The sequence below is a fragment of the Schistocerca cancellata genome, chromosome 1, assembly GCF_023864275.1.
Source record: "Schistocerca cancellata isolate TAMUIC-IGC-003103 chromosome 1, iqSchCanc2.1, whole genome shotgun sequence".
NCBI lineage: Eukaryota > Metazoa > Arthropoda > Insecta > Orthoptera > Acrididae > Schistocerca > Schistocerca cancellata.
The window spans coordinates 655,853,464-655,865,585 of NC_064626.1; the positions used below are offsets into that span (position 1 = coordinate 655,853,464).

The window sequence follows — 12,122 nt, forward strand, 5'->3', positions numbered from 1 at the left end:
GCGTGGCTCCCACTAGTGGAAAGTGTCCGTCGACGCGGTGGCGTCGCGGTAGAGGTAACACTGCGTGGCGCGACGATCAGTCGCAGAGGTGCCTCGCTGGCCTGGCTGGCGCCAGCTCGCGCTCCGGCTCCGCCCAGTCGACCAGCCAGTCGGCGTCGACGGCGGAGGCGGCGGCGGCGGCGGCTGCGGCGGCGGCTGCGGCGGCGGAGGCGGGGGCGGGCCGCAGCTGGCGGCGCTGGTCCAGCAGCCAGCGGCTCGCGTCCTACCAGGCGCGGCCCTGCAGCGGCAGGTAGGAGCCCGCCGCCGCCGCCGCCGACATGTGCTGCTGCTGGTGGTGCGGCATCATGGCGACGGCGGCCGCGTGGTGCAGGTTCTGGCGTTGGTACAGCAGGCTGGCGCACTGCTGCTGCTGCTGCTGCGCCGCCTGGTGGCCGTGCTGCCCCGCCGGCGCCGTCTGCTGCACCTGCCACACACACACACGCCCAGGGGTTCCAGAGGGAGGTGCTGACGAATACACACTTATTATGTAAATTGAAGATGGAGCGGGCGGATGAGTGGGGAAGAAAGGGAAGGGATGGGAAGGAACTAATGATATCAGCTGCATCGAGACTTTATGTGGAATCAGCGCCCACAAGTGAAAATTGCTCGATTGGGACTCGAACCCAGGATCTCCTGCTCAGTAGGCAGTTGTAAGGTAGCAGATTTTGCACCTTACGTGATGCTAAATCAGTACTAATACACCGAATAATAATTGATAATTGGCCCACCGGTAGGGCAGAATGGACACAGAAAAGGAAGTTGTGGGTGTCATGTCAGACTAACGAGATGGGCTCAGAGGCTGGAACGCGGCCGGAACCCCTAAGGAAGGTGTTTATGTCATGTCAAACTAACGGGATGGCCGCGGCCGCACGCCTTTGTCGGCTGGCACTTCAGACCACCAAAGACGTTCTGAGTGGCTGGGCCATCACAACAAGAAGCGAGAAGGAGTTGTATACGAAAGAGAGAAAGACGATTTCGCGCCACAGTGAAAAATTTGCGGAAGACTGTGACGGGATTGGCGCAGAGCGCGTAGAGATACGCGTTAAAAGTTTGGCGGCAACAGTAACCGCGGGAGAATTCTGTGTCATGGTTGGGTACAAACGCGCACGGATACATGGAAGTCTGTGTCGTGATTGGCTACCAACGCGCACGGATCCATGCGGCGAAGAACGGCCAGGTTTGCAAAAACTCTGAAAAGGACTTTGGGGACGGCTGTGGAGGAGAGCAGTCGCGGTGTCTGGCTGCCCTGCTTGGACAGCGTGGAGAGAAGTAGGTTGGAGAAGTTACCGGCATTGAGTCCAGTGGTTACTCTCCAAGTCTGAATAGTTTAGAGCATACGACTCCACACACGTAGCATTATCTGTTCCTCTGAGGAGAGAAACGGATTTGTACTAACTTGTGGTGTTCATATGCAATCTGAAGTGTACCTTTGCTGCCGCGCACTTGAGTCGACCAACTACTCTTGACATATGTGCAAGTAGCTTGAGTATTGACTAGTGACGGACTCCGCAATTGAACACTTACGTACAGGAGTTTACGGGCGCAAACCACGTCCACGTTGGAGATTAAAGCCAAGCTCGCTCACGGGAAAGACGGCATCACGACGTTGGCTGGGCCGACCGTCGTGATCATCACGGAGAATTGCGGCGATATTAGCAATCATCAGCCAAAGTAGGGCACTGTAATTCTAAATGAGTTCATATTCCGCTAGCTCTTTGACTGGCGCTCTCTGAGTCTGTGTCCGTTCAGGCAGAACTGCAATAGAGTCCCATGCGGGTTCAGTGTTGACTTAAGTAGTTAGGAAAAGAGAATGCATTGTGCCAATGATAGGCTAGTTAGGTTAGCGAGTGTATTGTATTGTCATCTTAGGCTAGAAATATTGCTCATCCTGTTTTCTGAATAAATCTTAATTTGGTATCATATGCTAATCACCGCATTATTGATTTCGTAGCTAGCAATCACCATATTTTTGTTTAATAATTAGAGTGTAATGATAATTTCGATGCAAATGATACTGGGGGCATAGCCGCGCGTTTAAACAGAGCCAACTTAAGTCAGATAGCAACTCATGGCCGACTAAGACTACCAACAGATATTTTTCAATATATCGATAATTTTACAATAAACCCCCGTACATTGCACAGTTGTGTCAGCTACTGCGCCACCCAGACACAGTGTTCATCGCAAATGCGAAGACCGTATCTCCAAGCTCCCCAGCCGACTCACATTCTCACCTAGAGCCACCTATCTGCAGTCCCCATCGATATCCTCCACGCTCGCTAATTTTATATTCCCACTGGATGCTGAACGTGCATCTGAAGGTTGTGGATTCTTTGCCCATCGAGGCGAATCAGTTATATGAATGCGTGGTGTCTGTTCTTTCGCATATGTCGTCCGCAGCTCGTGGTCGTGCGGTAGCGCTCTCGCTTCCCACGCCCGGGTTCGATTCCCGGCGGGGTCAGGGATTTTCTCGGCCTCGTGATGACTGGGTGTTGTGTGATGTCCTTAGGTTAGTTAGGTTTAAGTAGTTCTAAGTTCTAGGGAACTGATGACCATAGATGTTAAGTCCCATAGTGCTCAGAGCCATTTGAACCATTTTTGAACTTTCGCGTATGTCCAAAAGAACAGACTCCACTATTCGTATAAGTTTATACATTTGGTAACTGGGCAGTTTATGCCTAAACTTTCATGTAACCCATTTTATAATTTAATTTGTGTGTCCTAGAACTCGGTGAAGTCAAATCATTTAAGCCGCAAGAAAACTGCTAGCAACATTCATTACTGCCAATGACTGAACTTATTTATTTTTCTCCTTTCCTCCTGTTATCCTGAAGGGCTTTTGTTATTTCGGCAGCCTACTGCGGCATTTAGCTGGCTCACAAAAGGGAAATGAACGGAAGAATCTTAAAGCTGTTTGGCGCTTAAAGCCGTTCTTCACACAGGTACAGAGCAAGGAAAATAGTATGCCATGTCTGCGCATCTGGGGCATCCAGAGGGTCAGCCAGTTCCTTTTTATCTCGTTAAGAATACGAAGAGCAAGTGAAAACATGAGCCCTCCTAGCGTGGGAGCAACTGTTGAGCTCAGGTGTGCCTTGCTGGAATATCGTTCAAATTCTATTAACGAATTCTCAGATTGGTTCATAGTAATAAAGATGGCTATTCGGGAAGAAAGATCCGATCAGGTGTGAAATGAAACTCACAGTGAAAATCCGATAAAGCTTTGCGCAGATGTGTTTTGGCAGTGTCTCTAATATAGCCGTCAATTGCGTCACATCGTCGTCCTTTTCAGTTCTGAGTGCCAAGTGAGCAAGTAGAGGCGCCCATCAAGTATGTACGCCTGCTGTGAGATTTCTCCTGATTTCCTGCGGGCCACATAACGTAACTGTCATGCATTCCTTCCTCATGATAATTTTCGGCAGCACACTGAGGGGCAATGAAGACGCTCCTGCAGCATTTTCAGTGGGAAGTCTTTGATCGCCCACCATGCAGCGCGGACGTGGCGTCCTCTGATTTTCATCTCTGCTCCCATGAGCCGCAGGCTACGAAGACAACATATTGGCACAGCCAAAGAAGCTGTAGACCAGCATAGAGAATTGGTGAGAATCACAGCCTTCTATGGCGCTATTAAAACTGTGTAAGTTAGACGGGCGACTATGTGGAGAAGTAGCTGGAAGGTGTAGCTAACTGTTGCAAACAAAATACACTCCTGGAAATGGAAAAAAGAACACATTGACACCGGTGTGTCAGACCCACCATACTTGCTCCGGACACTGCGAGAGGGCTGTACAAGCAATGATCACACGCACGGCACAGAGGACACACCAGGAACCGCGGTGTTGGCCGTCGAATGGCGCTAGCTGCGCAGCATTTGTGCACCGCCGCCGTCAGTGTCAGCCAGTTTGCCGTGGCATACGGAGCTCCATCGCAGTCTTTAACACTGGTAGCATGCCGCGACAGCGTGGACGTGAACCGTATGTGCAGTTGACGGACTTTGAGCGAGGGCGTGTAGTGGGCATGCGGGAGGCCGGGTGGACGTACCGCCGAATTGCTCAACACGTGGGGCGTGAGGTCTCCACAGTACATCGATGTTGTCGCCAGTGGTCGGCGGAAGGTGCACGTGCCCGTCGACCTGGGACCGGACCGCAGCGACGTACGGATGCACGCCAAGACCGTAGGATCCTACTCAGTGCCGTAGGGGACCGCACCGCCACTTCCCAGCAAATTAGGGACACTGTTGCTCCTGGGGTATCGGCGAGGACCATTCGCAACCGTCTCCATGAAGCTGGGCTACGGTCCCGCACACCGTTAGGCCGTCTTCCGCTCACGCCCCAACATCGTGCAGCCCGCCTCCAGTGGTGTCGCGACAGGCGTGAATGGAGGGACGAATGGAGACGTGTCGTCTTCAGCGATGAGAGTCGCTTCTGCCTTGGTGCCAATGATGGTCGTATGCGTGTTTGGCGCCGTGCAAGTGAGCGCCACAATCAGGACTGCATACGACCGAGGCACACAGGGTCAACACCCGGCATCATGGTGTGGGGAGCGATCTCCTACACTGGCCGTACACCACTGGTGATCGTCGAGGGGACACTGAATAGTGCACGGTGCATCCAAACCGTCATCGAACCCATCGTTCTACCATTCCTAGACCGGCAAGGGAACTTGCTGTTCCAACAGGACAATGCACGTCCGCATGTATCCCGTGCCACCCAACGTGCTCTAGAAGGTGTAAGTCAACTACCCTGGCCAGCAAGATCTCCGGATCACAGATCCCATTGAGCATGTTTGTGACTGGATGAAGCGTCGTCTCACGCGGTCTGCACGTCCTGCACGAACGCTGGTCCAACTGAGGCGCCAGGTGGAAATGGCATGGCAAGCCGTTCCACAGGACTACATCCAGCATCTCTACGATCGTCTCCATGGGAGAATAGCAGCCTGCATTGCTGCGAAAGGTGGATATACACTGTAGTAGTGCCGACATTGTGCATGCTCTGTTGCCTGTGTCTATGTGCCTGTGGTTCTGTCAGTGTGATCATGTGATGTATCTGACCCCAGGAATGTGTCAATAAAGTTTCCACTTCCTGGGACAATGAATTCACGGTGTTCTTATTTCAATTTCCAGGAGTGTATTTTTGGCTTTCACAGTGCTTTTCATTCAGCCACAGATCGGACCTTACTTACCGAATAGCCCTCGTACTTCCATAGAAAGGGCAAGATCCTGCACGTGTCCGTGTCCAGGTCTTTTGTCTGGGGGAGAGATCTTCTGCCTTCTTCCCCACACCACATCTTATTGGTTAACTCCAGAAGAGTAAGAAAGTGTTGAACTTGTTTATAAAATTATCACTGGATGGAACTCGGTCTGCTGCAACTGGCTGGTGAGATTCCGGTTGGAAGAAACAGCTAAGTTTCGCAGAGTGAAGTGGGAATGGACTTGTGCTAGAGACATCCCAGAGAACAAGCTTCACTCAGGGACGCCGCAGATGACACATTTTCCAGGCCTTGAGGCAGAGCTGCAGAGAGAGATGTCTACGCCATAGAGCAGAGTACAGAGACCGAGCAGAGAATTTTCAGCCACTACTGCAGCTCTCTTCGACACTCACACAGCTTGAGGGTGGCGAGCACGCCCCACTGTTGCAGGCATTAAGATGAAGGGAACACTACGTTAGTTAATTTTCATCAGGGTTTCATTTTGCAGATCTAATTTGCACGGCCAGCTAGTTGCACCCATAGTGCGCTCTGGGGACAGTATTTGAGTATATAACTGATTATCTGCCTCTGTGAGAATGAAGTCTTACAAGGCATCATATTCTGTTGGAAATTTTATATAAATTATCAGTAGAGCCAGAGGACACTAACTGGTGCAACTGTTTCTTACGAGCTTGTTTAACAGTTTCCTCCAAAACTATAGCGATCAAGAAAATCAGAGAATATAATCATTCTCTGTTGATATTTGTGTATTTCTAAATGTCAACATTAACTGAATAAATAACACCAGTTCTTTGCTAGAAGCCATCAATGTCAAGTTCTCCCTAACATCACTACTAATTCTCGCTACCATTTCGATGCCCATCACTTCGGTCGAACACCTACCCTCAGCTCTGAGATACTGTTCTTCCCATCTTCCTCGAGCCCAACAGTGGTGTCAGGTTCGCCTTTAAATTAATCGCCAGACTTGAAAGGCTGCCTCACACTTCCTTAGCTCTCTCGCAGTTGGTTAAAGCAGGTTCTTTGCACAAATCCAATACACATGGAACCTGCACATGTTAGGCAATAAATTCCGCCTGACTCATGTAGTACTATCACCGTCAGAGGGTGGTACGGGACCACGAGTCCCACCGCCACACCTCCAAAGTGAATTGCAGTGACGCAGTCACTGCACAGTGGAAATTTACTGGCTCACCAACACAGTTAGACCGCAATAGACCGGTGATGCTGTATTGTAACCTATCACCCCGGACTACAAGTCCATTTAAAATAAAAAAATCTTCTGTATCCTAGCCATATTCTGAGTCTAGAAAATAGATGGCGGTCGTCCTTTGAGAAGATTAGAAACTAATGCGAGTTTCCGGCAATCATCGGATTATTACCTCTGACCATGAAAACAGCTGGTCTCGGAGAAGAACACCGTCACGAGACCGTTTAACATTCAGTGCTATTTCAGAAGTGTAGGTCCTAGGGCAAACATACTGGTCCATATAAACACGCTTTTCTGCTTTTTGTTGGGAGTCGCTGAAACTGCTAAAGGCATGCGAATCACATTTTCCATTAGGTATAACTTACTTGCTCACGTTCCCTCCACTTACTGACTTGCAAAAGTAAACGAAATTCATTTCCGCCACCAGAAGACTCAGAAATTCGTTGCTGTCTGCCGTAGTAGACGAAAAGCAGTTTTAAAAGGCTACTTGCTCATTATGGCAGCTGAGTCAGTAATGTCATATTTTCTACATTCTGTAGTGTTGTTATTGGGTACTGACACAAGATGGAATAGAAGAACCAATAAAAAAGCAACACCGCCATAAGACCGTTGCGTCCAGACTAATGCACATGAGAGGGTTACACCAATGATCCACAATCTGAATAATGGAAGTTCGAAGAAGGGCGCAAAATAAACCGTGATAATGTGATGTGTCTTATCAGGTTAAACGATGAGTCGCATCGGGATCTTTTCCAGTCGCAGTCAAGGATGCTACCGAAGATGAGATCTGGGTTAGAATCCAGACGTGACACACGCAGCTTCAATCTGTCAGGAAGTTTCATAACAGTAGACAGCCTGTCACACAAGTTTGGGTGTGGACGTGGCAGTGTACTAATAGAACGTTAAGGCAGCGCTAAGACGGGTACTGACCTGCATGGCTCCACTGGGGCTGTGCGCGCAGGGCGCGCTCTGCGGGGATGCGCCCCCGGCGGTCCGGACGCCGCCGCCCCCGCCGCCTCCGCCACCTCCGCCGCCCCCGTCTCCCGCCCCCGCGCACGGCTTGCCGTCCTTCACCAGCACCGGCACCGCCACGCGCCGCGGGGAGCTCTGCGCCTGCACACACCACAAACACACTGCACTCAACCACACAGCGACAACGTGACGTTGCACGGGGCTCGAACCCGGCTCTTTGACAGACAGACGCCAATTGCTGGCACCATACTTCTGAAGAAAAATTTTGTTTAGGCCTTACAATAATTATATCCCAATCACAAAGGTATATAACAGTAAGTTCTCAGGTTGATGCCGACAGTCTGTCGTTGTTCAAACGATCAATGCAACATGCTTCACAATTTTTCTCAAGATTCTATCTGTCTGCGACACACACACACACATAAAAAAATGGAGCTTGTTACGCTGTACAAAACTCAGTGTTCACGTTGTAAGTGAAATATGTGCTGTTTTGGATGCTGAAATTCCAAAAGACATGAGATTTTTTGACAACTTCAAAAAGTTTTTAAACTAAGGAAATGTCGATTTTTTATCGCCTTCGTCTTCAAAATCCATTCCTATTTACTTATCAGGAGGAAACATCCACTTTCAGACACCACACTGCGTCTTTCTGTAGTGTTTTTAAAAAAGACTGAAGAAACGATGTCTCTCACAAAATGCAGCAGTGAACATTTCATAAACCATTCAAGATACCGGAGTGTGGCTGTCGGTAACGTATAATACGGAAGGAGGAGGGGTAGAGGCGAGTATCTGACTGCAGGGTTAGCAACATTTTTGTCCATCTAGAAGCTTTAATTTCATTGACAATTTACTTAATGCAGTAATTTTTATGGTATTTTGAAAAGAAGAATACACTAATACAGCTCTTTGTAATGTTGGAAGGTACGTTTCACAAAAACATCCTTGAAATCAGCTAAATAACAGCTCGAAGACTGCCGACACCTTGCGTTTGTCATGTTTACGTGGTGATAAAGGAGAAATTGCGTTCTTACAACCACCTTTGTTTTCACGTTTAGCATATCGTCTGGCAACTAACAAGAAATGCTTCGCTCGTAACATTAAAGGAGCGTAACATCACGTCAAAGCAAGTTCAGCAGACTATTTAAAGAAAATACATATTAATTGCTTCCATATCACGTCAACAGAAAATGTTGCTACTGCTGAACACAACACATTAAAGTTGGGCTTTTGTGTGGTATCATGGCTGTGTAGTTACCTTTCTCAAAATCTGTGGCAGAACAGGTAAAACCCAATAGAGCTACCTAACCGGCTGAAACAGCAGAAATGTGTAAAGGCGTTACTGACGTAAAACTAAAGTGATTGATGTACGTTCTTACCACGAGTGGTGATATTATGGGCATAGGGCAGGTGAGATTCCTGTAGGTACGTTTGATGGTCCTGAGATTCAGTCACCAGTTTTTCTGACAGATTGAAATTGTAGCATTTTTAGACAAGGATGAACCCAAAAAACTGAAGAAATTCTTTGGTAGTCGTGTTTACATGTATTAAGAAATGGTAATTCTAATTACGTTAAGAACTTCACTATTTTGTCATCATAAAGTTTTTACACTTGACAGGCCCTTCGCTTGATGTAGACGTGGACACTATATGACACTGATCGTGACCAAATATCCATCTGCCAAATAAATACTGTCGAAATGCACTTCTTGTTGTACAACGAAAGTCCTTTATCAGACGAAGATAAGAGAAAGAGCTAACAGGAGAATGAGAACGTGTGACGGAGAGAGATAGATAAATAAACAGACAGATAAATAGGTAGAGGGGGACGTGGGGAGAGGGAGGGAGGGAGAGAGAGATAGATAGAGAGAGAGAGAGAGAGAGAGAGAGAGAGAGAGAGAGAGAGAATTTCTGCAAGTCTGACATCTTTTGGAAAAAAATAATAAAAAATCTACGGCTTTTATAATGTTTCCGCTGCGTCACTGTGCATTCAGAGGTCACAGTTCCATCATGAGAGCTTCAGTTGTTGCGTAAGGACCTTCACTGCCGTGTCAACACGCCAGAAACACGTATCCGCCGAGCACGTTGCAATGAGAGTCGACATCAGCAACGTGAGCTCGTGCGTTGTATACCATTCGACTGTCAGTCAGCAACGTCTAATGCTGTGACATCAGTTAATAACTATTTCATTCAGGTTTAGTGGTATGTGTGATTTGTACGAGGGCGTGCTGAAAACTGAAAGCTTTTTTAAGAAATCAAGCGTTATTAACATTAAACTTGATGGCAGATTAAAACTGTGTGCCGGACCGTGTGCACACGGTTTTAATCTGCCAGGAACTTTCATATCAGCGCACACTCCGCAGCAGAATGAAAATCTCATTCTGTAAACGTCCCCCAGGCTGTGGTTAAGCCATGTCTCCGCAATATCCTTTCTTTCAGGAGTGCTAGTTCTGCAAGGTTCGCAGGAGAGCTTCTGTAAAGCTTCGAAGGTAGGAGACGAGGTACTGGTAGAAGTAAAGCTGTGAGGACGGGGCGTGAGTCGTACTTAAACCTAATCCATGCACGAGGCAGGATTCGAACCTGCGACCGTAGCAGCAGAGCGGTTCCGGACTGAAGCACCTAGAACCGCTCGGCCACAGCGGCCGGTGGACCATTACGGACAGGGCTGTCCACCCACCTCGGAATTTTGACGATCTAACGCGGCAGTTGGACAGAGTTTGGCACGATATCCTCAGGAGGACACCCAACAACTAACAACTCTATCAATCAGTGCCAATCCGATTAAATGATTGCATAACGGGCAGAGATGGACCGATGTGTTATTGAGTTCCTCAGTTTGTGAAGCTCTTTCTCTTGAATAGATCATCGAATTTTTCTGAAATTGTAACCCTTTGTTTCTCTGTACACTACCGATTTTGGTCCCGCTGCATAATTTCTTCGTGGTGCTTTGTTTTTTTTTTTAGTGTTTTTGGTAAAAGCTTGTGGTAGATTAATTGATCTGTCATTGGAAGTTGTGTTTAATGTTGATCCTGGTAAAACATAGTTTCTTAAATTGTCACGTTTTTGAGTCATATGTCGTATTACCTTCCGTGAATGGTGATCTGTTGTGTTAGTTTCTTCTTGTGAGCTTACTATTTGATATTACTGTTTAAGCTTACATGACTGACGTGAGTGCAGATTCTGAATTCTTGTAAGAATATTCTCGATAGCCAGGAATATGTATATCCATCTTGTGTTCTTGCGTCCTGCGTTTATTCTGTCTAATTTAAATTTTAATTTTCATGATATCTTTCGTGGCTTAGGTCAGGGTTTTTTAGTTCGCTTGTTGATTTATTCTCTAATTGAGGATTTGTAAAATTTTAAGCCAGAACTCAGCTATGTATTAACAGAATTTGTAGTTCACTTTTGAAGTTTGATTTAATTATACTGTTATTTGAACCAAGATATTGCTACATCTCTCATGGAAGATATTTGGTACTGTTGTTTCGGATGTTATTGCTAGATGTGACACAGTAAGGTTTTTCTCAGAATTATTGTGCTCATTTTAAAGAAACTATTTTTGAAGTGTTTTACTTAATATTTTAGTAATGTGTTCGATAACAGAATCTTCAATAAATGGCGTCACTTCCTAATTACGAGGGTTTTTTTTTTCTTTTTCAAGCTCCGATCAGTCTAGAAATTAAAACCACAATGACAATCTGATGACTCTTTGCGCAGACGTGTTGCTCAGTGACTGTGGTACGCCCGTCGATCGCGCCACGCCGCCTTTTTCAGTTTTGGGCGAACAGTGAGCACCTAAAGATGCCTAGAGCAATGGAAACTCCCGTCAAGCGCTGCCACTCGATTGCTTCGTGCAGGGGGGTTTCGCCTAATTTCATGCAGCCTACATAATGTAAATGGCATGCGTGTCCTTCTTCATGGCAGTGCTTGGCCGCACACTCCCGCTGCAACGATGACGCTCCTGCATGTTTTTGATGGGAAATGTTTTCTCGCCCACCATACAGCCCAGACTTCGGTCCTTGTGATTTTCATCTCTTTGCCCACATGAACTGCTGGCTATAAGGGCAGCATTTTGGCACAGACAGCGAGCTGCAGACTAGCGTAGGGAACTGGCGGAAAGCACAGTGGATGCCTTCCATGCCGAGGGTACTGGAAAGTTGGTACCAGACTACGGCAAATGTCTCAGTCGGAGCGGCGACTATGTAGAGCAGTAGCAGGAAATGTTGCACATAAAACATTTTTGATAATCATAAAACACTTTTTATTTTTGTTGCACATAAAACAGTTTTGCTTTCCACTTCGCGAGCAATCGAAGCCTTAAAAAAAAAATAGCCCTCGGATAGTTACACCTTCACTATCACGAGCCACTTCCGCTCAGTAGCCTATGAAGTCCCACAATATCATGATACAGCTGTGATTTTGACAACTACACTGTCTCAGCAAATACGTTAAAATGTTATCATCAAGCTTTCTATTCAGTTCTTTGTCTCGGTTTACCATGACAAGTCATAAATGTGCCTGTCAGGAAGTTCCACATGAATTCAGCCTGTCGGTTGGTCTAGTGCCTGCAGATACGGAAACCGCAAACAAATAGTGTTGAACGGGTTGCCTAAGCCCCAGGCGCTAGTGAAGCCGCCAGACTGATTTGGTGTCGAAACTTCTGAAGGGACATTTCTACCCTGCTGAACGAAGGTGTGTGGGT

General features: G+C 47.3%; 1 protein-coding gene across 1 annotated transcript in view; it reads right to left on the reverse strand.

Annotated features, from left to right (window-relative positions):
- Positions 1-262: 262 nt before the first annotated feature.
- The window catches only part of LOC126092125 (homeobox protein Nkx-2.4-like), a 324,924-nt gene continuing 313,064 nt past the window's right edge, over positions 263-12,122 (reverse strand). The window contains exons 6-7 of the mRNA XM_049907612.1: positions 7,480-7,564; positions 263-504 (exon numbers count right to left, since the gene is read on the reverse strand). Coding sequence (XP_049763569.1) covers positions 263-504; positions 7,480-7,564 — 327 coding nt within the window. The remainder of the gene's footprint in view (positions 505-7,479; positions 7,565-12,122) is intronic.